Raw genomic sequence first — 24,839 nt, forward strand, 5'->3', positions numbered from 1 at the left:
GGGGTCAATTGCTTTAGTTCACATTGAAGATATATGCAATGCTCACATATTCTTAATGGAACATGCTAATGCGGAAGGTATACATATGCAGCACACAAAGTTGTACACTGTCTAACTTGGCAGCTCAACTTTCAAAAGAGTATTCTAGTCCCTCCATGCAAAGGTAATATTCTTTCCTACCTTCTATATGTATACCGAATTCTGCAGGTTTTTTTAATTCATGTTTCTGATGTTATTAATACATTAGTTGCAGCAAGACTCAGAAAAATTATGACAAGGTTTTAATAATTCAACTACTTATTACAAAGTAATTACACAATTAATAATTAAAGTATAGCATACCATTGTGAGGAAACATTGACAATGATAAGGACCTTTCCTTTGTAGCCAAAGATCTTGAAGGTATCTCAAATTTCCAAGCTCAGGAGGTAATCTACTCGTCAACCCATTGGACTGCAGGTTTCTATAAGAAAACATAAAATTGAGTAAGTGAGTAAGTAGGAGAAGAAATAATTTCCAATAAGAACTAGCATAATTGAATTTCTTCTACATGTTCACAAGTAGAGTTAGCCATCCCTGTTCGACACCCACTCTGTCAAAAATAAGATATATGAATGGAAGATAGTGGATTCAATATTTCAATATGCAGCTGCATATAGCTATGGCTCAGAAAATTTAGCTTGTATACAATTTGAATGGAAGATAGTGCAACATGTACACCTTACAATCAGACATGTACGAAACATTTTTCTTCTGTTTGGAACCTTACGAGAAAGTAGGCTTTTAAACAAGCTTTCATGTCAAGATGGACAACAATCAATTCACATATATGCTCTGGAGATGAAGTGCTCTTTAAACTATATAGAGTTTGAAAAATAATTTAAACCATAACTAACCTGCCGCTTATGACGTTGGTTCCGATCCCTTAGTTTTTCACAAACTAATTTTAAGTCACATGTAACATTAAACAAGTCTTCAGCATCTAGATGGAATTCATGAAAAATGCTTTTTTCACTAATTCCTAGCTTCAAATCTGCGATGAAATTTAGTTACATGCCTGAGACTTATTTAAGGTATTAAATTGATTAAAATATACTATCCTGAAGAGTTTATGTAAATAAACTGAAAACAGCTTATGAACACTTCATAAACTATTTCTAGTGCTTTTGCTTATAAATAAGCTCAGGTAACTCAATGCAAATAGACTCATAATCTAACACTAGATAACATACTCAAGTTTTCAACAGAAAGTTAAGCTGAGAATCAAAATTACAATGAAGCACACATAAACTGCATTACATGGTTGTATCATATGTAATGAAAAGAGTTCATAAGCTGGAAGCTATGAAGCACAGACACCGGAAATACGACACCAACACTAACACGTTGACACCAGTAATAATTTTAAAAACTGAATAAATTAAACGTAATCACAAAAGAAGATTGAATGTATTATAACAAAAGAAGAAAAAAACACTACCTCCACCCCTAAATGTAAATCTAATTTTTTTTAAATATTTCTAAATATAAATCACATTTCATTCAAACTATCAGATAAAATTACTTTTAATTTCAAATCTATTCTATACTGCTTATAAATTATATCACTAAAAGCCAGAAAACCTACCTGATGACTTTCATGCGTGGGATTAAAAGAGCATCCTGGAGGATCAACCTCTAGTGCCGCAATATGAGCGAGCGAGAAAGAAATAATCCGGTTGGGACATTTCATCGAACACACCTTGCGAGCGAGAACGAAATCCGCATTTTTCTTCATTTCAACCGGTAAGTGCTCATCCAATTTAGGTTTATGAAGTTGTATACTCGTGTTAATTTTAATTCAAACTCTTCACCAAAATCAAATCACAATCAAACTGTAATAGAACCCAGTAATAGAACACGTAATTGAGTCGAAACCGTAAAAATGCCAGAATTCCAAAATGCAACCAATTCTGAACTGAAACAAAACTCGATTTGAAATCAAAACAAACCTGTGAAAAAGCTTCTCGAATCCAAACTCTAAACTGAGTTGAAACCTCCAAACTCGAACCAAAACGGTAATGATACACGAAGATGCAGGAGCATTCGACGGAGAGGACTCGCGAGGGTGGATAGAGAGAGATTCAGTGCAACCTTCATGTGGATGGAGGCGATTCACGGCAAGAGAAGAGAGAGACAGAGCTTCAGATTGAAACACGATTATTTTCTTTCTATATAAAATTTATAAATTTAACATCCTATATATAATTTGATATTTTAACAATATTATTATTAGAATAGTAGGATTAAAACTTTATAATAATAATAATTAAAAATTGATCACGTATAATTTTCTATAACTCAAAATGTATAACTGATAATGAGATTAAATTTAAAATTTAGAAATAATTTTAAAATTCATTTCAGTAAGTTATTTTTTTAGCAGTTGATTATTTGGTCCAATATATGACATATAGTAGGTTTGATTCCTATTTTATAAATTTTATCAGATTTTTGTTTTCAATTTTTTTGTATATTTTTTAATTTTATTATTCAAAATTATCATTCCATTTATTAAAATATAAATTGAAGAATAACATTAAATTTTAAAAACTAGCTTTTATTAAATTTAAAAAAAATTACTATTATTTGTTGAAATCATTTAGATGTATTAAATTTTTGGGAAATATTAATTTAAGATGCTGTCTTCCTGGTAGATTCTTTGATCCAATATGAGTTACATAATAGGTTCAATTCCAATATGAGAAATGTTTAGGTAATTAATAAAATTAAAAATGAAAATTTTCAACAATTATGAAATATATCAATTATTAAAAACTAACATTGAAATTAAAATTAAAAATTAATTCAAATACATTATAAAAATAATTACTAACATAGAAAAAATAAGGATTAAAAATTAAAATTAAACTAAATAAAAAATTAGAAAAATAAAAAAATAATAATTCAATTAGAGATTTGCAGCAAAATCCGCAGGAAAATTTCCTGCGGAATTACCTGCGGATTTTGTATTATAGTTTGATTTTGTTATGATAAACATCCGCAGTAAATTCCGCAGGAAAGTTTCCTGCGAAATTACCTGCGGATTCTATAGTGTAGTGAGATATTTTCTTTGAAATATAAATTCCGCAGAAAAATCCGCAGGTATTCCTGCGGAATTTTCTGACAATTTTTAATCCGCAAAAAAATTTATTTTAGGATCAAATTCCCAGGAAAATCCGCAGGTATTCCTGCGGAATATTTTCCGCAGGAAATTCCGCAGGTAAGTCGAGTATTTTTAGTAGTGAACAATTTAGTAATTATTTAGATACTTGGTGAGAGAAGGTTAAGTGCATGCCAAACATACTTGGTGGAGAAGGTACAACGAATATAAACTGAGTATAAGATAGGATTGAAGCTTTCAGAAACCCAAAAAGCACTTCCACGACTTCACATTTTTATGTAACTTGGTGCCGTGGAAGCCTTTGAGGGTTACCGAATGCTTTCTCCTTTCAAATGCCTTACACAATATAAGATTAAAAACCAAGGAATACCTATTTATAGTATACACAGATGACAGATTCATTTATTCTTCAACATCCAACAACTAATTGATTTGCATGATTTTAGATAAAGACTTATTATTGCTTAAAGATAGATTAGTTCGTTGACATTCTGGCTTGCAAAACGTGCCAGTTTAAGATAAAACAGAATCATATCGCATATCAAGCGTGCTTTAGAGATGCATGCAACTCCATGCAGAATAATTGAAAAATGTCTCATAGTATAAAGTAGTAATGGTGTGTTAAGTCTTGTTTATGAGGTGTCAAGTCAATAGATATATATTTCCATAATCTTAAAAGACGTAATTACTTACTCTCCCATTACAAGTATTGAAATAGAGATGTTGATAAATGATAATGATTAAAAGTAAAATAGAAAACTGACGCATAACAATTTTAAAAAAATTACTTTGGTCTCTAAATATAAAATGAACTTTGTTGACCGGGTTATGTAGTTCAAATGATATTTACTACTTTAGTTAACGGAGTGTAAGCTATTGATCAAATGTTTGAATTCTTGGTAACAACATTTTTTTTTTTTGTATTTCTCAAAATGTAGTAATGTAAACAATTTGCTGTTTTTTGTCTTCAATCTATTTCCTCGTGATGGAAAGGATTCTCCCATTTTCGGTCAAAAAATTATCTTTCGAAATGGTTTGAGACTGGGCTGATTAAGAAGGATGGGTTTGGTCTTCACACCTCCTTTTGGGAGAATTCCTGGATTAGGGATATACCTCTTAAGATTAGGTTGCAAGACTTTTTACTATCTCTCAATTTCAAGATGGTACAGTGCAGAGACAGAGCCAGAACTCTTAACTAGTGGGGGGCAACATATACAAATATTTATAACCACTACTAAAAATATTATATTTGATTACAAGATTTTACATCAGGTATAAAGATAACTGATGTGAAAAATATATGTCAAAAAATTTTATATCAGGTTTTATAACAAATTGATGTGTGTTTTCGGAACGATGGTTGGAGTTTAAACGACACGGTTTGGAACATTAAGTCGTTGGCTTGGAAGTGGTCTTTTTGCGGTAAAATTACCCATCCCAATTATTCTTTCTATGAGTTTTGTAAAGTTCCCATTTCTTTTCTCTTGTAGCTTAATTGATGGGTAATTTTCTTTTTTGTCGGTTTTTCCCGTTCTTTCGTGTAAAAAGGTTGGAGAACCCTTAGTTCTCCCGTTAATCAATTCCTTGCTTACACAAAAAACAAAAAAAACAAATTGATGTGAAAAAAATTTGATTTAGGGATTTTAAATCAGACATTTAATGGAACCGATGGGAAAAATAACTCAAAAATTAAAAATCCAATACACGGTGGCATTACCGTAACTAAAATGAAATTTTTTATTAAGGCTTTTACATCGGTGCGTTTAGCAACCGATGGGAAATATATAGCGAAATTAAAAATCCAATACACTGGCATTACCGTAAATAAGGCGAAATTATTTTATTAAGGCTTTTACATTGGTGTGTTTATCAACCGATGGGAAATATATAGCATAATGGGCTTTTACTTCGGCCCTTTAGGAAACCCGATGGGAAATATATACCAGAAAGGGCTTTTACTTCGGCCCATATAATGCCCGATGGGAAAAGTCTCCCACTATTTTCAACTAAACCCTAGCCTCCTTTGCTCACAAAACATATCTCAGCCAAATGATCTGTTTCTTTTCTTTCTTCCTACCTCTGTGCGCGACCAAACCCTACCACTGCTTCGACCTCCCACCGCATCGAGCTCCCACTGCTTCGACCTCCCACCTACTTCAACCTGCGGCGTGCGACCGAACCACTGCCTTCAGCTTGACGGCGCGCGACCGAGCCACCTTCTTCAGCCTGACGGTGCGCGACGCCATCCCCTCCGTTTCCTTTCAATCTCCCGCACATTTGTGAAGAAACGGGTACATGTTTGTGGTTTGTTTGCCCAGATTTTGTTTCATGAAAAAATTGTTAGTGTTTTTGGTGGATACATTGTTAAAGTTGTTTTTGTTAAATATAAACATTTTGATATTGATTTGCGAGTATATATTTTCTTTCTTCTCGTAGTTTCTTGTCTATGTAAAGAGTCAAAGATTTTGCTCACAGTTTTGGTTAGTATGATTTGAGTATACTTTTTGCCAGTGATGTTTTTGCTCGTTTTTTTTAATTAAATAGAAAGTTGAAATTCTTATTACTGATGCATTGTTTTAAATATAAATTTGAGCTCGTTTTTTTTAATTAAATAGAAAGTTGAAATTCTTATTACTGATGCATTGTTTTAAATATAAATTTGATCTTTTTGTTAGTGATTCTTTACATGTGTTTTGTTAGTTAAGGATTTCTAGTTTTTATTTGGTCAATGAAAAGTTAAAATCAAGTTATTGTTGTCTATTTTGTTCAAATTATGTTTTATACTACTGTTGGATAGTGTATGGTTGCTTTTTTCCACTACCTCTGGGGATAACCAATTCATATTAACTAATATACCTTCAGTTGGTCACCACTTGAAAACATATGTGGACCACAAAAGTAAAAATGTAACCCTGGCGTGTTAATACCAGTTATATATCGTAGCAATATTGGCATGGAGATTGAAGTATAATCTTATTGAATTTAGGTTTTGAACTTCGTTTTGAATGTGTTGATTTTTTTAATATGTTTATGTTTATTCATACCTGTTTGCTTCGTGAGTTCTGCCGGTAGTCAGTGAGATTGGTCTCAGGGTTATTATATAGTTAGACCAGATACCGAGTTTACAAAGGAAAAAAAGTTTAGAGTTAGAGTTAGCTAATCTAACTATCCTTCTTATCTTCTTTACTTATATGAAATAATTTTATTAGAAATGAGTACTAAATCTAAACATGAAATAATTTTATTAGAAATAATGTCTCACCCCCTCCTTTTGGACAAATATTTAATGTCAATTAATGCTGAAGATAGTCACCCTTCGCTTTTTCTCTGTCCATGTGTTTGTTGTGCAAATCATGAACCAAAGCTTAGTAAGAAAGAAATCATGGATCATATAATTTGTGAAGGGATTTGTCAAAGTTATACACAATGGATATGGCACGGTGAAGTGGTAGCAAAGTCAAATGTGTCCAAAAGAGATAATGTTAGTGTAGAAATGGATGATCGTCTGTAAGACATGATGCATGATATTGGACAAGATTCGTTTAATAGGGCACATGTGTATGATAGTTTATGCAATGACAAGGATACACCTTTGTACCCGGGATGCACAAATTTTACACGTTTGTTAGCCAAGTTAAAATTGTTTAATCTGAAGGCAATTAACGGGTGGACTGACAAAAGTTTTACCGAATTGCTTGAATTGTTGACGCAAATGCTTCTAGAAGGTAACGTATTGCCAAGTCGTTATTACGAGGCAAAGAAAATATTTTGTCCGATGGGTTTGGAGTATGAAAAGATACATGCAAGCCCTAATGATTTCATATTATACAGAAAAGAGTATGTAAACTATAACCATTGTCCGAAGTGCAAGGTGTTACGCTACAAAAAGAGACATGGTGAATCTAGTGATGATGAGGAGATCAAAAAGGGTCCTCCCGCGAAAGTGGTATGGTACCTACCGATAATTTCAAGGTTCAAGAGATTATTCGCTAATGAAGACGACACAAAGAATCTTAGATGGCATGCAGAAGAAAGAAAATGTGATGGACAAATTTGCCATGTAGCTGATTCTTTGCAATGGAAGAAAATAGATTCTTTGTTTCCAAATTTTGGCAAAGAGTCGAGAAACCTTATACTTGGAATTTCTACTGATGGAATAAATCCGTTTGATAATCTAAATACTAACCATTCTTCTTGGCCTGTTCTTCTGATGATTTATAACCTATCTCCTAGGCTGTGCATGAAGCGTAAATATGTTATGTTATCGATGATGATTTCGGGCCCAAAACAACAAGGAAATGACATAGATGTTTATATAAGTCCACTGATCGATGAGTTAAAAGTGTTGTGGGAGGAGGGGGTGGATGTTTTTGATGCGCATTCTGGTGAACAGTTCAATATACGTGCCATGTTCTTTTGCACCATCAACGATTTTCCGGCATATGGAAATTTGTCTGGGTATAAAGTTAAAGGGCATAAAGTGTGTCCTATATGTGAAAAAGACACATGTTACCATCAGCTTGAAAAAGGAAAGAAGACTGTTTATCTCGGGCATCAAAAATTTCTAAATCGTTATCATCCAAATCGTAGATTACAGAAACCTTTCAATGGGGAACAAGAGCATGGTGTTGCTCCAAAGCCCTTAACTGGAGAGGGAGTTTATCAACGGCAACATGGCATTACTGCTGTCTCTGGAAAGTACCAAAAGCGATCAATTGTGAAAAATATATGGAAAATAGGTTGCTTTTTTTATAAGTTAATTCGACATTTCTTTGATTTCTAATTGTTTTTATTTTCTTCTTAATTTTATGTCTAATTGTTTTTATCTTGTGCTTAATTTTATGTCTAATTATTTTTATCTTGTGTTTAATTTGATTTCTAATTATTTTTATTTTGTTTAAACAGATACATGGCTGATTCAACTGACAAATCCTCTTCATCTAGTAATCCTAATAAAAAAGAGTTAGAGTTCCAACTTTGATGATACAAATTGACAAAGTTCATCAAACGGGTGAAAAGATAGAGGTCGAGTTTGATCTAAAAACCTGTGAATGTACTGGTGTTGGTAAAAATGCTGCAAATTTTAAGAGTAATATAGCATCTCTTGCTCGGCAAAGATGTTCTATTTTGAAAGATGAGTGGAAAGACATAGATAATGGCATAAAAGACGCTATATGGCTTAATGTTCAGGTATTTTAAATTCAACACTTTATTATATTTTATAATCATATATATATACTAACAACATATGCCATATACTGTATGTGTAGGCTCATTTCACTATTCCAGACTGTTGTGTTAAAGACAAGGATGGTAAAATCAAGGATCTGTTGAAGAAGGAATGGATTAAATATGCGGGAGAGAGATGGAGAGGTTTTAAGACACAACTCAGAGACGAGTATGTTAATAATTCCAAAAAAGATCTCGCTCCTGCACATGTCAGGTATAATTTTATTAAAGAAGAAGTATGGGAAGATTTTCTGAAGTCTCGAAATATCCCCGCATTTAAGGTTAGTAGGAGTTATATTTGAGTTTTTTTTAATAACATTTTTATTATGTTTAGTGATAAATTTTTGAATTTATAATTAATAGGAAAAAAGTCGAAAGGGTAGGGAAAATGTGGCTAGGAATGTATACCCACATGTATTATCTCGTGGAAGGTATCGCTTGCTTGAGGAGACAATTAAAAATGAAAGGATATCATCGAGAGATGATTCTACATTAGATGATAATGGTAGTCCATCTCCACTGTCACGCCATGAGTTATGGAAGAGAGCACGACAAAAGAAAGGAGGAGAATACACATCAAAGTCTACACAAGCTGTTGCAGAGAAAATTGTCAGTAAAACTTGGAAATTACTTCAAGTATCATTATAGTTGTGGTTGATAAAAACTATTGAAATTAGTTGTGATTTTTGAATTTTGTAGGATTCTCTAGTTGAAGAAGTTGAAAAAGGTGTCTTTGTTCCACATGGACGTAACGATATCTTAACAGCAGCCATTGGAACATCTGAGCATGGCAGTCGTGTTCGTGGTGTTGGAAAGCACCATAAACAAAGCACTTACTTTGGAAGGTCGTCTTCACGTCAAGGACAACATATAGATGTAAATGAACAACTTTCATAAAAATTGGAAGCAAGACTTAGAGCGTAAGACGTTGGAACAATCTTTTATGGAGACACTTAAGTCTATGGGTTTATCTCAAAGCACGGATAATAATAAATGCATTGAAAAAATGGAAGTTGTCGAAGGAAGCGTAAGAGGAAGTTGTTCAGCTGCAAAAGGAAGCATAAAAGACGTGGAAGTTGACGATGTTCAGAGATTGTTACTCATGGTTGTGAAAATGGCTGACCAAAACTTGGAAATAGAATTAAGTCATTGTAAATCTACCGTTCATTTTTTAATGTCAGCTGAGTGTATCAGAGAGTTGTTAATGGGTTTTCATTGACTTGACGTGTCTACTCTGCAAGTTTGGTGCACGTAATTACAATTTCTTTTTTTATTACTATCAATATCTATTAATAGGTTATATCTCTCATCACTTCGAATCTAATGTTTATTTTAAAATTATTCAGGTATATTCATCGTGTGTGTATTGATAATTCCACATATGAAGTATATGGAATTATGGACCCTGTAATGTGTATATATACTAATAATGTGCCGAAATCTATAGCGGATGTTCAAAAATACATACAAGATAAGATAATGTTGGAAAACAGAGTTAACCACTTACTACCACTTATTCATGGGTAACTTTTTATGAAATTCTGTTTTCTATTTTTTAATTTTGATAACATAGATATTTTATGTGACTTTTGTGTTTCCACACACACGTACAGAAAACATTGGCAATTAATAGTCACGTGTCCAAGAGACAATACTGTGGTCGTCTTTTTTCACTTCATCGGGAAATTGATAAAGCCACGAAGAAAATTGTTACAACGTAAGTTTATCTTTTATGTGAATTTTGTTATAATATAGTATATATCATATATATATACATAAATTGTTACAAAAGTAATTTCATATTTTATGTGGCTTTATATGGATTTTTTTTCTGAATTAGTGCTTTTGAGGTTCATCAATTTGCAAATGGCAATAGAAAAAAGGTTACATGGCTTCAGCCCAATGTAAGTGTGATGTAAATTATATTTGTGTATTTAATTTTATGATAATTATTCACTAATTATGCCATTCATTCGTAGACTAGGAAACAACATAACTCTAATGATTGAGGGTACTATCTGATGAAAAATATGTTGGATATTGTCTATGCCAATATAACTAAATCTTGGATGCAGGTAATAAAATAACTTTAATTTGTTATTTTCAAAGAATCTTGCATTTCTTGCGTTTTAATTTGTTAATTTTCAAATAACTTTAATTTGTTAATTTGTTATTTTCAAATAATATAACCGAATCTTGCATTTTACAACTTAATGTGAATTTTCAAAGAATAACTCTATATTGTTATTTACGTATTGTAGGTATTTGATGATCCTACAGAATTAACACAAGATAATTTGTCTGACTTGCGACTCCGTTGGCCAAAATGTTTCTTTGAGTTATATAAAGATTAAGTTTTATCTGATGAGTTATATGAAATTGTCTATATTTCTGATTCGAGTTAGATTCTTGACTTTGGTGTTGTCTGCTGATGTTAATTAGTGTTATTGTTTATTCTCACCAAATGTAATTTTGGTGTTGTCTTCAGAAGCTACAACTCATCTTCTCGTGGATGCATGCTGGTATTTCAAATGCGCGAAAGGACTTAAATGGTTGGATATTTGGTGTTTTGTTATTTTGTAGTAGTCCACCGTGTATAAGCTTTCTTATAATTTTGTACACTTGTGTATCGTTGATTAATAATTTTGTAAATTCTGAAGAATATATATATATATATATATATATATATATATATATATATATATATATATATATATATATATATATATATATGTTAGCTATTTGGTGCAATGAAATTATATCCTTCATTGGTTAGAAAATATGAAAATAGTGACCTAAATGTGATCTGTGTGCTATGGAAAAAATATGCAAAATAGCGACCTAACTTTGGTCTGTGTGGTATTTGAAAGTTATATAGAAAATTAGGTACAAAAAAATTACAGGTTAAAATAGGAAAAACAGCTATTATACGCTTAAAAGCAAAAAACATATTACATGGGAAAAATGGAAAACCGATGTAAAAACTTAGCTATTACATCGGGCTAAGTGAAAAACCGATGTAAAAATGTCTATAACATCGGGCGGACATGAAAACCGATGTAAAATATGGCGTATATATTTTTTTATTAAAAAATTGCATTATTTTTCACATCAGACGTCTGAATTCAACCGATGTGGTATGTTAATTTTTCACATCGAGCCTTGACCCGATGTAAAATGTCTCTGACATATTACATTGTCTGACTTTACATCGGACCCAGGCCCGATGTAGAAAGTACTTTCTACACTAGTGAACATATATATATATATATATATATATATATATATATATATATATATATATATATATATATATATATATATATATATATATATATATATATATATATATATATAAAAGTTTGTCGGTACATCTAAAAATAGACCTTGTCCGAATAAAATTTTTATAAAACAATTTAGAAATTATTAGGGCTAAACTAACACATGTGAAAGTCTAAATCTTATATTTTTTTTTAAAATTAATAGTGCAAATATTTTGCAGATGATTTCAAATTGATTATCTTCTACACTAGTTACATTCAAGTCTAAATATTTTGTAGATGAATTAAAACTATTATCTTTTATACTAGTTAAATTCAAGTCTTTAACTATTGTTGCACATGCACAATGTGGGCCATGGAAACTGTATATAATTAGGATGTCAACGGAGCATAGAATGTTTGGAGCATGTTTCTCTGTGGTCTTTGTCGTGTTTCCAAATTTATTTCTCATTTCTATTCCAAATTTCCGTCACGGGAGAATATTTCCACACACATCGAATCTTAAGAAAATTTATATACTTTTATGACACTAGTATTTTGTTATTTTTTTCTTTTTAAAAAAAAAAAAACACATACATTTTGCATCTTTCATTTTTTTTTCAAATAAAAATACATATTGTATCAATAAAAAAAAAGCAAAAGAATTTGATGTAGAACTTGTAGCTTCCATGCTTCTGCCAATTTACTACCACAGGACTACTGTCATCCAGCGCAAGTGATTATTATGTGTGACAAATATATAATTGCTAATGACTCATCATTTTCTAATACATTAATATTGTTTATATAAAATTATATAATTATATATTATATAATATATAAAGTATAAAATTAAATAATTTGATTGGAGTTGGAGAATCTACGGGACAGAGGATACTTTCCCACTCCCCGCTCCAAAATAAAATCGAGGGAACTTTTCCCTCCATCTCCATTTCGCGGAGGAAAAAATCTTCAATTTCAATGCTCCGAACAGATAATTCTCACAAAACTCTTATGAAACAAATACAAATTAACATCCTTATATATAATAGTATTAAATATATGATAAATAAAACAATTATCAAACTAAGTATTATATAATAGAAACAATTTAAAAACTAAAAGTATGATAGAATAATAAATACTTAAGTATGATTTTTTTTTAATTTTATAAACAAGTTCATTGTATTAAAGATAAGTACTAGGAGTATTCAACATTGATATAAGAAAAAAGAACGAAACAATATATGATACATGAAACAATTTTTAAACTGCCTATTTATAATAATAAATGATATATAAGAATAGTCTATATAACATTGTGCATAGATTGTTTAAATGTTAGTGGGGGCATGGGCCAACACTTTATACTAAATAGCTCTGTCCCTGATGCATTATGCATACAGTGGGTGAGTTAGGAAAGTGGGAAGGTGGGAGAATCATTGGAACTTTAGGTGGAGGAGATTGTTTTTGGTTCACGAAGAACCCATGGTTTTTGACTTTTTTTTTCCAACTCTCAGTCAATAAGGGTCTGTTTGGTGCGCAGGATAAAAGACAAGATAGAATATCTATATCATATTCTATCTCAATCAAGTGTTTACTGACACAACAGGATATGATAAGTTAATCCTGAAACTTATCATATATTACCTCACTAGTTCAAATTATTATCCTGAATATGAGTTGAATTAGTATCCGGCAGAATATGATAAGAAAATGATTTACTAATTTACCCCTATAAAATATAATTTAAAATAAAAAATTAAATATGACAAAATATAAACAAAAATTAATTTAATATTAAATTAAGAATATTAATAATTAATTTAATAAAATTAAAAAATTAGAATATTTAAAATTAAAAAATTATTAAAATTTTAAAAATATGAATACTAATTTTTTTTTTATCAGATTAAATATATGTTCTTGCAAGGGTAATTTTTTCATTTTCATATATACTAGAATTCATGATCTTTTTCAAGAAAAATTGAAAGTATTTATTCAATAGTGTCAATAAGTTATTTTTAATTATAAGAAAATATTTTTTTACCGATTTTTAAATATTTTACAAAATAGTTATATATATATATATATATATATATATATATATATAAATATATATATATATATATATATATATATATATATATAAATATAATTTGAAATTATTTACTCAATAGTATCAATTTTTTTTACTTTTTGAAAAATATTTTTTTTACTAATTTATAAATTTTAAAATATTTTATAAAATAATTTAGAAAAATATAGTTAGTTTCCAAGAGTATATATATATATATATATATATATATATATATATATATATATATATATATATATATATATATATATATATATATATATATATATATATATATATATATATATATATATATACACTATCTGGTATTCTGTGTGAACCAAACACATGATAGGATAAGTCTTATCATGTCTGTATCATATCATATCCTTATCCTGCTTGATATCCTATCATGTCTCTATCATATCCTGCGCATCAAACGGACCTTAAGAATTTAGTGAGGAGAGTGATAGGTGATATTGGAAGCATAATAGGAAAGGTATTTTTCAATGGCTTCTGCTTAGTTAGTCAAAGCAGAGCTCAATCCCCTCTCCAAAATCCATCTAGTGATTGAAATATCATATTTTCTCGCATTTGGGATAGTTAGGAACCCTCAAAGTGGTGTGGTCTTCTCTAGAGAATATATTCAAGTGTAAGGTTATTGTTGTCGTGGATGGTCTTTCATGTGTGTTCTGTGGGTATCGAATTGAATTTTCCTCTCATTTATTTAGATCGGCTTGAATCTTTAAGTCGTTGAGGTTGCAGACAACACTTCCTAGGGACTTAAGTATTTTTTTGAGTTCTTTTATATCAAGCGGGTGAGAGAAAGGTATTTCTAATACGTTTTCTGGTGTAAAAAATGAGAACAGGGTCATCTATTTATAGGATAAAGTTGGCTAATAAAAGGAAAATATCCATGGTCGTTCTTAATGTTGATAATTGACTAGGCCATCCACATAATCGATTATCAATTACAAAAATAAAAGGTTTCCAAAAGAGTCATTACTAATATACTATTAATCCTAGTAGTTGATTATGAAACGTTGCAAAAATGAATAGTCAATTAAGCCTAAGAGCTAATCAATTACACATAGTAAAAAAAAGCCTTCATAAAGAACTTTTTCAGTTCTTAGCCAATTAATTAGGCCTAAAATCATTTTCTTGTAATTTTAATAAAAAGAGATGATATTCAAAAGGTTTAAAGTTGGTGGGTAATTTTACTTAGTAATGTCTAAAGTTACTCTTATACCTTTATAGACAGTAATCACTCGACACTAAATCGGGGAACTTTTACTCTTCCTCTCTTTCAAAACTCTGAAGCTTCTGGTACCTTGCCACATTATACTTGACTTACCACTTTACTGGAACCTTGAATCTTCTTCAAATTAAATTTGAGATAAATATTTAGGAAAGACACCATAATCAAACACACTTTTTAATCAGAGATCTTTGCTGACTTTACCGAATATCGTTTGACATAGGTGTTATCTTTATAAAAGGCTTTCATATATTGATCTCTAAGCATCACAACTTTATCATAACTTTATCACAAGAGTTGAGCTTTGATATCTTAAGCATATCTTTACCATCACAACAATTGAACTTTGATATCTTTAACACATCTTAATCATCACAACAATTGAGATTTGATATCTTGACCAATGACCAAAAGTACCATTATCTTAGGCCTCGGGATAAAGATGTTAGGGGCGCCAATACGATGAACACTATTGCTTTGAACAGAGAAAAAATTTAATCATTGTATATGACCAAGACTTTGACTCACAGGTAATGTCTAAAATAACATCACTACTCATTTTGAATGGTATAAAAAAAATTTATAGTGGAGCACTTGACATGACTTTACATGATCATAGATGATTTAGAAAAATATTGAGGTGGATATTGATTAGGTGGAGAAAGAGCTATTTCTTTTAAGCTTATAACCCAAATCACTTGAGAACTTTAAGGATAACTTTATTTATAGTATCAACGAGACTATTACTTAAGAAGAAGTCCATACAGCTGTGAGGTCTAAGGAAATTTCAAAGAAGAAAAATTTGAAGAATGACGATAATAGTGAAGGCTTGAGAATCTCAAGAGGAGGAAGTGAGCATAGAGGGATGTCTAAATACAATATGTTTGATGAGTCAAGGTTAAAATACTTTACTTTTTTAAATTTTTTGTCACTTCGTGAGGGATTGTCCCGCGAAAACGGGAAATGATGATTCTTTTCAGATTGAATTGCCTCAAATAAGGATAGTTATGAGAGTATTGGTGCATTGGTTGAATTTAGAGTAGTTTATCTAGGTAATTAACAATAAAGACTTTGAGGTTCGTGGTTCTGGTACAATCAAACTTAAAATATTCCATGATTGTGAGTTTAGTGTTCAAAGTGTGTGGTGTGTTTCAAAGCTAAGACACATTGTTTTATTGATAAACATGCTTGGTGATCTGGGATATTTCACTAAAGTTGATCTTGAGGTGTTGAAAATTTTGCATGGTGGACTTGTCATAGAAAAATATTCTTAAATATGTGGCTTATATATTTTAGAAGGTTTCAAAGTTTTTGTTCATTCAACATCATCTAGTGTAGACTTTCATGAAAAGAACAAACTATGGAATTTGAGGTCAAACCATGGCAGATGTATGAAGTTTGTTTCCCTTCACTTTAATGAGTTTTTCATGAAGACAACGGATAAAAAGAAATTTTATAGGTGAGTTTTCATTGAGTTTCTAGTGTAAGGATGGTGTCAAAGCAGCTTACCTGGTCAATAAATGTGCATACATATAAATAGGCTTCAAAATACATATTGAAGTTTGGAATAGAAAACTATGTAGACTAAAATGTTTTTTATGGCAAGGTTGTTTTTTTTTAATAAGCACTGGAATAAATAGGAGTAAAAGGGTTACTCCACCCGCACACACAAGGAAAACTCCGACATCTCAAAACAAGTGAGACGTAGAATATTCCAACAGTAAAAATCACAAAGGAACACTCGTTTGTAAAACGAACAAAGCCACCTCCAAAAGTTAAACACTATCTCCAACATACAATCATTGAAACTAAAAGGCTTATTTTTAAAAATCACCGCGTTTCAATTTAGCCATAAGCTCCAAACAGTCGATAACCATATTACCGCCCCAATCGTCCTCTTAGACAAACACTTAAATTTGTCACAGTTGTGAAAATAATTCACAAAATCCTCCATAGAAAAATTCAAGAAATCTCCAAACAAACCATAGACTCTCTCCTCCACACATTCATAGAAACCGAACAACTTGAAAACAAATGCTCTAAGGATTCTTCCTCCGATGAACAAAGCACACAAAGCAAATCGTTACCCTCCATCAAAATCCCTCTTTTAATCAATTGATCTTTAGTAGCAATTTTATTAAGCATAAAACGCCATCCGAAAACAGAATTTTAGAAGGAGCTTTAATTTTCCAAAGATGAGACAAAGCATTTACCGTAATTTGATCAAGAGGCGGACCCGACAATTTTTCTTTGAAACGATCATAGCAAGATTTGACCGAGAACACGCCTTCCATATTCTGCTTCCAAGCAAAAGTGTCTTTGCCATTATCCTTCAAAGAGAGCTGTTGTATATTGAAAAACAGCTCATGTACCAAAACATTGCGTTGCTGCACTGCCAGGACAGCATTGTCCGTGTCCAGCAAGGGCCACACGTCCCAGTTCTAGCAGCCACCATCGAATTTTCCTGCAATATTAACAGCAGCCAAATGATTTTTAGGAATACAAAACAACTCCGGGAAAGCCTCCATTAGCGTTTGTGGACCCAACCAATTAGAATACCAAAACGGACTATCAACATCATTCCCAACACTACACTCAATTGCTCCCGCAAAATGGTGATTGTTGAGATTCTCATAATTATCCAAAAGAATCAAATCCCTCTACCAAATTGAATCTTTCTTTTCCACAAACGAAATATCCCCGATTAAAACTTTCAACTTTGTGTTGCCGTATCTAGCCTCAATAATATCACGCCAAACCGCCTCCTTATCCGTAAGGATCCTCCACTTCCATTTGCTAATCAAGGCCACATTCATAATTTCCACATTCTTGACTCCTAAACCTCCCTCTTCACGAGCTTTGCACACCGTATTCCAACAAACCCAATGGATAGATTTTTTGAGATCACTCCCACTCCAAAGAAATTTGCTTTGAATAGATCTAATCTTATTCAACACCTTTTTAGGAGCCTTATTAAAAGATAGAGAATATAAAGTAATAGCATTAAGAACCGAGTTTATCAAGACCACTCTACCCGCCATACTAAGATGCTTACCTCTCCACACCGTCAATCTTTTTCTTAACATCAAAATTAGATATTTCCACATAGAAACTTTCCTAGCCCCCCCCCCCCCCCCCCTCAACCTTAACCCCTAGGAATTTGAAAGGCAAGCTCCCCACTTTACACGAGAGGAAAGTAGAAGTGGCTTCCATATACCACTCACCAACATTAAGCCCATTATGGCAAGGTTGTGAATTATATCTTAAATTACTATCCAAAAAGTGGAAAGGGCTACAAGTTGGGGGAAATGGAATCTGGAAGATCAAAGATCATCATTTTAAGATTTATTATTTTCACTCAATCCCGCCATGAGAAGAGAAGTTAATATCATGAGATGAAGAATTTAGAAAATACTACAGAGAATACTTGATTAGAGGTGGAGGTTCATACTATATATACTAGTAGTAAAAGAATGATTACAAAGTCATTTGAACATATCATTTGACTCGTAATAAGGTTTAGAGTGAGATTGTACCATCTCAAATGTACGGTTATGATGGCCTTAAGTGTTATTTTTTTAATGTTGATGATGTTAGAACAAGATTTGTTCTGATCAATATTCTTAGTTTTGATGATAACAATGTATATGAATTTTGCTTGAGATAATGTGGTACTCTAATTCTATGAAATTTCCATTTCAGGAAATATATAAAGAGTATGCACAAAATCAGCGCAAGAAGCACTGACTCAGAAGGTTCAAGTATGCAACATCAGAACATGCTCTCGCTAGACATCAGAAGATGGTCAAGCAGAATCAGAACATGGTCTATTGAAGCATCAGAAGAACTTGAGATCAGAAGCAGAAGCACTGAAGTTCTCGTGGTATCACGCTAGAAGCACTTCAAGGTCAGAAGACAAGAAGATGCTCTGCACTAAGCTGTTTGACTCTGATGATATTCAAACGCTGTTTAAACAAACATCAGATCAGAAGCAAGTACAAGATGGCAGACTACGCTGACTGACAAAAGGAACGTTAGAAGCTATTAAAGGCAACGTCAGTAGACACAACAAAAGCAAGGCTCGAGGTAGTTGACAAAAGAGTGAAACATTAAATGCAATGCTGTACGGATCACGCAACGCATTAAATGCTCCCAACGGTCATCTTCTCAAACGCCTATAAATAGAAGTTCTGATGAGAAGCTGAATACAACACTTTGCGCAAACATACAGAAACACTGTCAAATTCTAAAAGCTCTCAAAATTCATCTTCAACCTCACTTCATTACTGTTGTAATATCTTAGTGAGATTAAGCTTAAACTTAAGAGAAAAATCACAATTGTGATAATAGCTTATTAAGAAGCATTATAACTCTTATAAGAATTTGTTTACATTCATTTGTAAGAACTAGAGGAGATCAAGTTGTGATCGGATTCTCTAGAAATTCTTAGAGGGTATCTAAGCATTGTGTTCCTAGAGTGATCAGGTTGTGATCAGAATACTCTAGAAGACTTAGAGGTTATCTAAGTGGAAAACCATTGTAATCTTGTGTGATTAGTGGATTAAATCCTCAGGTGAGGTAAATCACTCCAAGGGGGTGGACTGGAGTACTTTAGTTAACAACGAACCAGGATAAAAATCATTGTAAAAATTGTTTTTATCTTAAGAGTTTTAAAATTACACTTATTCAAACCCCCCCCCTTTCTAAGTGTTTTTCTATCCTTCAATTGGCATCAGAGCGCCGGTTCTAAGGTGCAAGCACTTAACCGTGTTTAGAAAAGATTCAGGAAGAGAAAAACGCTTAAGTCAAGATGGCTGGTGAAGATCCAACACCTACATCTACATCTGGCTCTGCTGAGCAATACAATGGAAATGGTAACAATGGTTACACTAGACCACCAGTATTCGATGGTGTAAACTTTGAATATTGGAAAGATAGACTTGAAAGTTACTTTCTTGGTCTAGATGGTGACTTATGGGATCTTCTGGTGGATGGTTACAAACATCCAGTGAAAACTAGAGGAGTAAAGCTGACAAGACAAGAAATGAGTGATGATCAAAAGAAAGAATTCAAAAATCATCACAAGTGTAGGACTATTATGCTGAATGCTATTTCTCATGCTGAATATGAGAAGATATCAAACAGAGAAACTGCCTATGACATATATGAATCATTGAAAATGACTCATGAAGGAAATGCCCAAGTCAAGGAGACCAAAGCTCTTGCCTTGATCCAGAAATATGAAGCCTTCAAGATGGAGGATAATGAAAACATTGAGAAAATGTTCTCAAGATTTCAAATGCTAACTGCTGGATTAAGAGTTCTTGACAAGGGATACACCAAGGCTGATCATGTCAAGAAGATCATCAGAAGCTTGCCAAGAAGATGGGGTCCTATGGTGACTGCTTTCAAGATTGCCAAGAATCTGAATGTAGTCTCTCTTGAAGAATTGATCAGTGCTCTGAGGAGTCATGAAATTGAGCTGGATGCTAATGAACCTCAGAAGAAAGGTAAGTCTATTGCATTAAAATCTAATTATAAAAAATGCACTAACGCTTTTCAGGCTGAAGAAGAAGATTCTGAAGAATCAGAATCAGAAGAAGAAGATGAACTGTCCATGATCTCCAGAAGGGTAAATCAACTCTGGAAGAGCAAGCACAGGAAGTTCAAGAACTTCAAAAGTTCTAAGAAGCCTGAACGTGGAAAATCTTCTGGAAGCAGAAGATCTGACAAGAAGAATGTCACATGCTATGAATGCAATGAGCCTGGTCACTACAAGAATGAGTGTCCAAAACTTCAGAAGGAGAATCCCAAGAAGAAGTTTCATAAGAAGAAAGGTCTTATGGCAACATGGGATGATTCAGATTCAGAATCAGAATCAGACTCTGAAGGCGAGCAGGAAAACATTGCACTGATGGCCACAGTTGATGATGGATCAGAATCTTCATCAGAATCAGATTCTGAAGAGGTATTTTCCGAACTATCTAGAGAAGAGTTAGTTTCCAGTTTAACAGAACTTCTGGAACTCAAGGCTCATCTTAGTATCAAATACAAAAAGCTGAAAAAGCTATTTGATTCTGAAACTAAGAAGCTGGAAGTGGAAAATTCTGAACTGAAGGAAAAAGTTTTAAAATTATCCAAAGATATTGGATCTCCTTCTGATTCAGACAAATCCATTCCAAGTCTCAATCATATTCTGAAAGAATATGACTCGAGCTTCAGAAAGTTCTTATCTAGAAGTATTGGCAGAAGTCATCTTGCTTCTATGATATATGGTGTTTCTGGAAACAAAAGGATTGGCGTTGGCTATGAGGGTGATACCCCACACAAATTTGAACCTGTAGATGATATGAAAATCACATACAAGTCATTGTATGATCAGTTCAAATATGGCCACTCACATGATATTAGGCTCACTTCACATGCCAAAAGCTTTCATGCGACACACACTAAGAAGCATGTGACACAACCTAGAAAATATCATGCTGCTAAACCTAAAGAATATCATGTTATACCTCCTGTTGTTTATTATGCTAAACCCAAGTTCAATCAGAACTTGAGGAAAACTAACAAGAAAGGACCCAAGAAGTTGTGGGTACCTAAGGAGAAGATAATTTCTGTTGCAGATATCCTTGGCAGCAAAGAAGACAAAGCACAACATGTCATGGTACCTGGACTCTGGGTGCTCGTGACACATGACGGGAAGAAGGTCTATGTTCCAAGACCTGGTGCTTAAGTCTGGTGGAGAAGTCAAGTTTGGAGGAGATCAGAAGGGCAAGATAATTGGCTCTGGAACCATAAGTATTGGTAACTCTCCTTCCATATCTAATGTACTTCTTGTAGAAGGATTAGCGCATAACTTATTGTCCATGAGTCAATTAAGTGACAATGGTTATGACATAATCTTCAATCAAAAGTCTTGCAAGGCTGTAAGTCAGAAGGATGGCTCAATCCTATTTACAGGCAAGAGAAAGAACAACATTTATAAGATTGATCTTTCTGATCTTGAGAAGCAGAAGGTGACTTGCCTTATGTCTGTTTCCGAAGAGCAATGGGTCTGGCACAGAAGATTAGGACATGCTAGTTTGAGGAAGATTTCTCAGATTAACAAACTAAATCTGGTCAGAGGACTCCAAAATCTGAAATATAAATCAGATGCTCTTTGTGAAGCATGTCAAAAGGGCAAGTTCTCCAAACCTGCATTCAAATCTAAGAATGTTGTCTCTTCCTCTAGGCCGTTAGAACTTCTGCACATTGATCTGTTTGGCCCAGTCAAAACAGCATCTGTCAGAGGGAAGAAATATGGATTAGTCATCGTAGATGATTATAGCCGCTAGACATGGGTAAAGTTCTTAAAACACAAGGATGAGTCTCATTCAGTGTTTTTTGAATTCTGCACTCAGATTCAATCTGAGAAGGAGTGCAAAATCATAAAGTTTAGAAGTGATCATGGTGGTGAATTTGAGAACAGATTCTTTGAGGAGTTCTTCAAAGAAAATGGTATTGCCCATGATTTCTCTTGTCCTAGAACTCCAAAGAAAAATGGAGTTGTAGAATGAAAGAATAGGACTCTACAAGAAATGGCCAAAACCATGATCAATGAAACCAATATGGCTAAGCACTTCTGGGCAGAAGCAATAAATACTGCATGTTATATTCAGAATAGAATCTCTATAAGACCTATTCTAAATAAGACTCCTTATGAATTGTGGAAGAACAGAAAGCCCAACATTTCATATTTTCATCCTTTTGGATGTGTTTGTTTCATTCTGAATACTAAAGATCATCTTATTAAGTTTGATTCTAAGGCACAGAAATGTTTCCTTCTTGGATATTCTGAACGCTCTAAAGGCTACAGAGTATATAATACTGAATCATTGGTTGTAGAAGAATCAATCAATATCAGATTTGATGATAAGCTTGGTCTTGAAAAGCCAAAGCAGTTTGAGAATTTTGCAGATATAGATATTGATATATCAGAAGCTAAAGAACCAAGAAGCAAAGTTTCAGAAGCTTAAAATCTCAGAAGCAAAGGATCAGAAGATCAAGTTGCTGCTTCTTTAGAGAATCTCAGAATTTCTGAAGAGCCAACAGTCAGAAAATCTTCTAGAGTCACCTCTGCACACTCACAGAAGATGTCATTCTTGGAAAGAAGGATGATCCTATCAGAACAAGAGCATTCCTTAAGAACAATGCAGAATGTCAATTAGGTCTTGTCTCTTTGATCGAGCCAACTTCTGTTGATCAAGCTCTAGAAGATGCAGACTGGATAATTGCCATGCAAGAGGAACTAAATCAGTTTACAAGGAATCATATATGGGATCTTGTTCCTAGACCAAAAGGATTTAACATCATTGGTACAAAGTGGGTTTTCAGAAACAAGCTAAGTGAGAAGGGAGAAGTGGTAAGAAACAAAGCCAGACTGGTGGCTCAGGGTTATAGTCAGCAAGAAGGTATTGACTATACAGAAACCTTTGCACCAGTGGCCAGGTTAGAATCTATTCGCTTATTGATTTCTTTTGCCACTCAACACAACATCACTCTATATCAGATGGATGTTAAGAGTGCCTTCTTAAATGGTTATATAGATGATGAAGTCTATGTCCACCAACCTCCTGGTTTTGAAGACTCTAAGTCTCCAGAACATGTTTTCAAATTAAAGAAATCATTGTATGGATTGAAGCAAGCTCCTAGAGTTTGGTATGAAAGACTAAGTTATTTCCGTCTGAACAATGGTTTCACTAGAGGACAAGTGGATACTACTCTCTTCTGTAAAACATTTAAGAAAGATATTTTAATTTTTCAAATTTATGTTGATGATATTATCTTTGGAACATCTAATGCTACACTTGGAAAGGAGTTTGCTAAGTCTATGCAGTCTGAGTTCGAGATGAGTATGATGGGAGAACTCAAGTACTTCCTTGGGATTCAAATCAATCAAACTTCTGATGGAACATATGTTCATCAAACGAAGTATGTGAAAGAACTTCTGAAGAAGTTTAATCTTTCTGAAAGCAAAGAAGCCAAAACTCCTATGCATCCAACGTGTGTCCTAGGTAAGGATGAGGTAAGTAAGAAGGTTGATTAGAAGTTGTACAGAGGTATGATTGGATCTCTTCTATATTTAACTGCTTCTAGACCTGACATTTTATTCAGTGCTTGTTTGTGTGCAAGATTCCAATCAGATCCTAGAGAATCTCACTTAACAGTTGTTAAGAGAATTCTGAGGTATCTGAAAGGTACTACTAATGTTGGTTTAGTCTACAGAAGATCTAAAGAGTACAACTTAGTAGGATTTTGTGATGCTGACTATGCTGGTGATAGAGTTGAAAGGAAAAGCACTTCTGGAAGTTGTCAATTTCTTGGAAGTCACCTGATCTCCTTGTACAGCAAGAAGCAAGCTACCATTGCCCTCTCAACAATAGAAGCAGAATATGTTGCTGCTGCTGGTTGTAGCACACAAATGCTCTGGATGAAGAGTCAGTTAGAAGATTATCAGATATATGAGAGTAACATTCCTATCTTTTGTGATAATACTTCTGCTATATGTTTATCTAAGAATCCTATCTTACATTCCAAAGCTAAACATATTGAGATTAAACATCATTTCATTAGGGACTATGTTCAGAAGGGTGTTCTTTCTTTAAACTTTGTGGATACAGACCATCAATGGGATGATATCTTTACAAAACCCCTTGCTGAAGATAGGTTTAAGTTTATTCTGAAGAATATCAGTATGGATTTATGCCCAGAATGAGAAGATGAGAAGTTCTGATGTATGGATTAGTTCTGAAATGACCTTGTGTTATCTTCTTATAAGAAGTTCTGATGGTGATCAATTAGAAGTTTTGA

At 32.9% G+C, this 24,839-nt stretch overlaps 1 protein-coding gene across 1 annotated transcript; it reads left to right on the plus strand.

Moving 5' to 3' along the window:
• Positions 1–6,677: 6,677 nt before the first annotated feature.
• LOC131637408 (uncharacterized) lies at positions 6,678–8,144 on the plus strand. Its single transcript, XM_058907995.1, has 2 exons — positions 6,678–7,861; positions 8,069–8,144. Exons 1-2 carry the CDS (start codon positions 6,678–6,680, stop codon positions 8,142–8,144), a joined length of 1,260 nt encoding a protein of 419 aa, XP_058763978.1.
• Positions 8,145–24,839: the final 16,695 nt, after the last annotated feature.

The sequence above is a fragment of the Vicia villosa genome, unplaced genomic scaffold (genome assembly GCF_029867415.1).
Source record: "Vicia villosa cultivar HV-30 ecotype Madison, WI unplaced genomic scaffold, Vvil1.0 ctg.001990F_1_1, whole genome shotgun sequence".
Classification (NCBI taxonomy): Eukaryota; Viridiplantae; Streptophyta; class Magnoliopsida; order Fabales; family Fabaceae; genus Vicia; species Vicia villosa.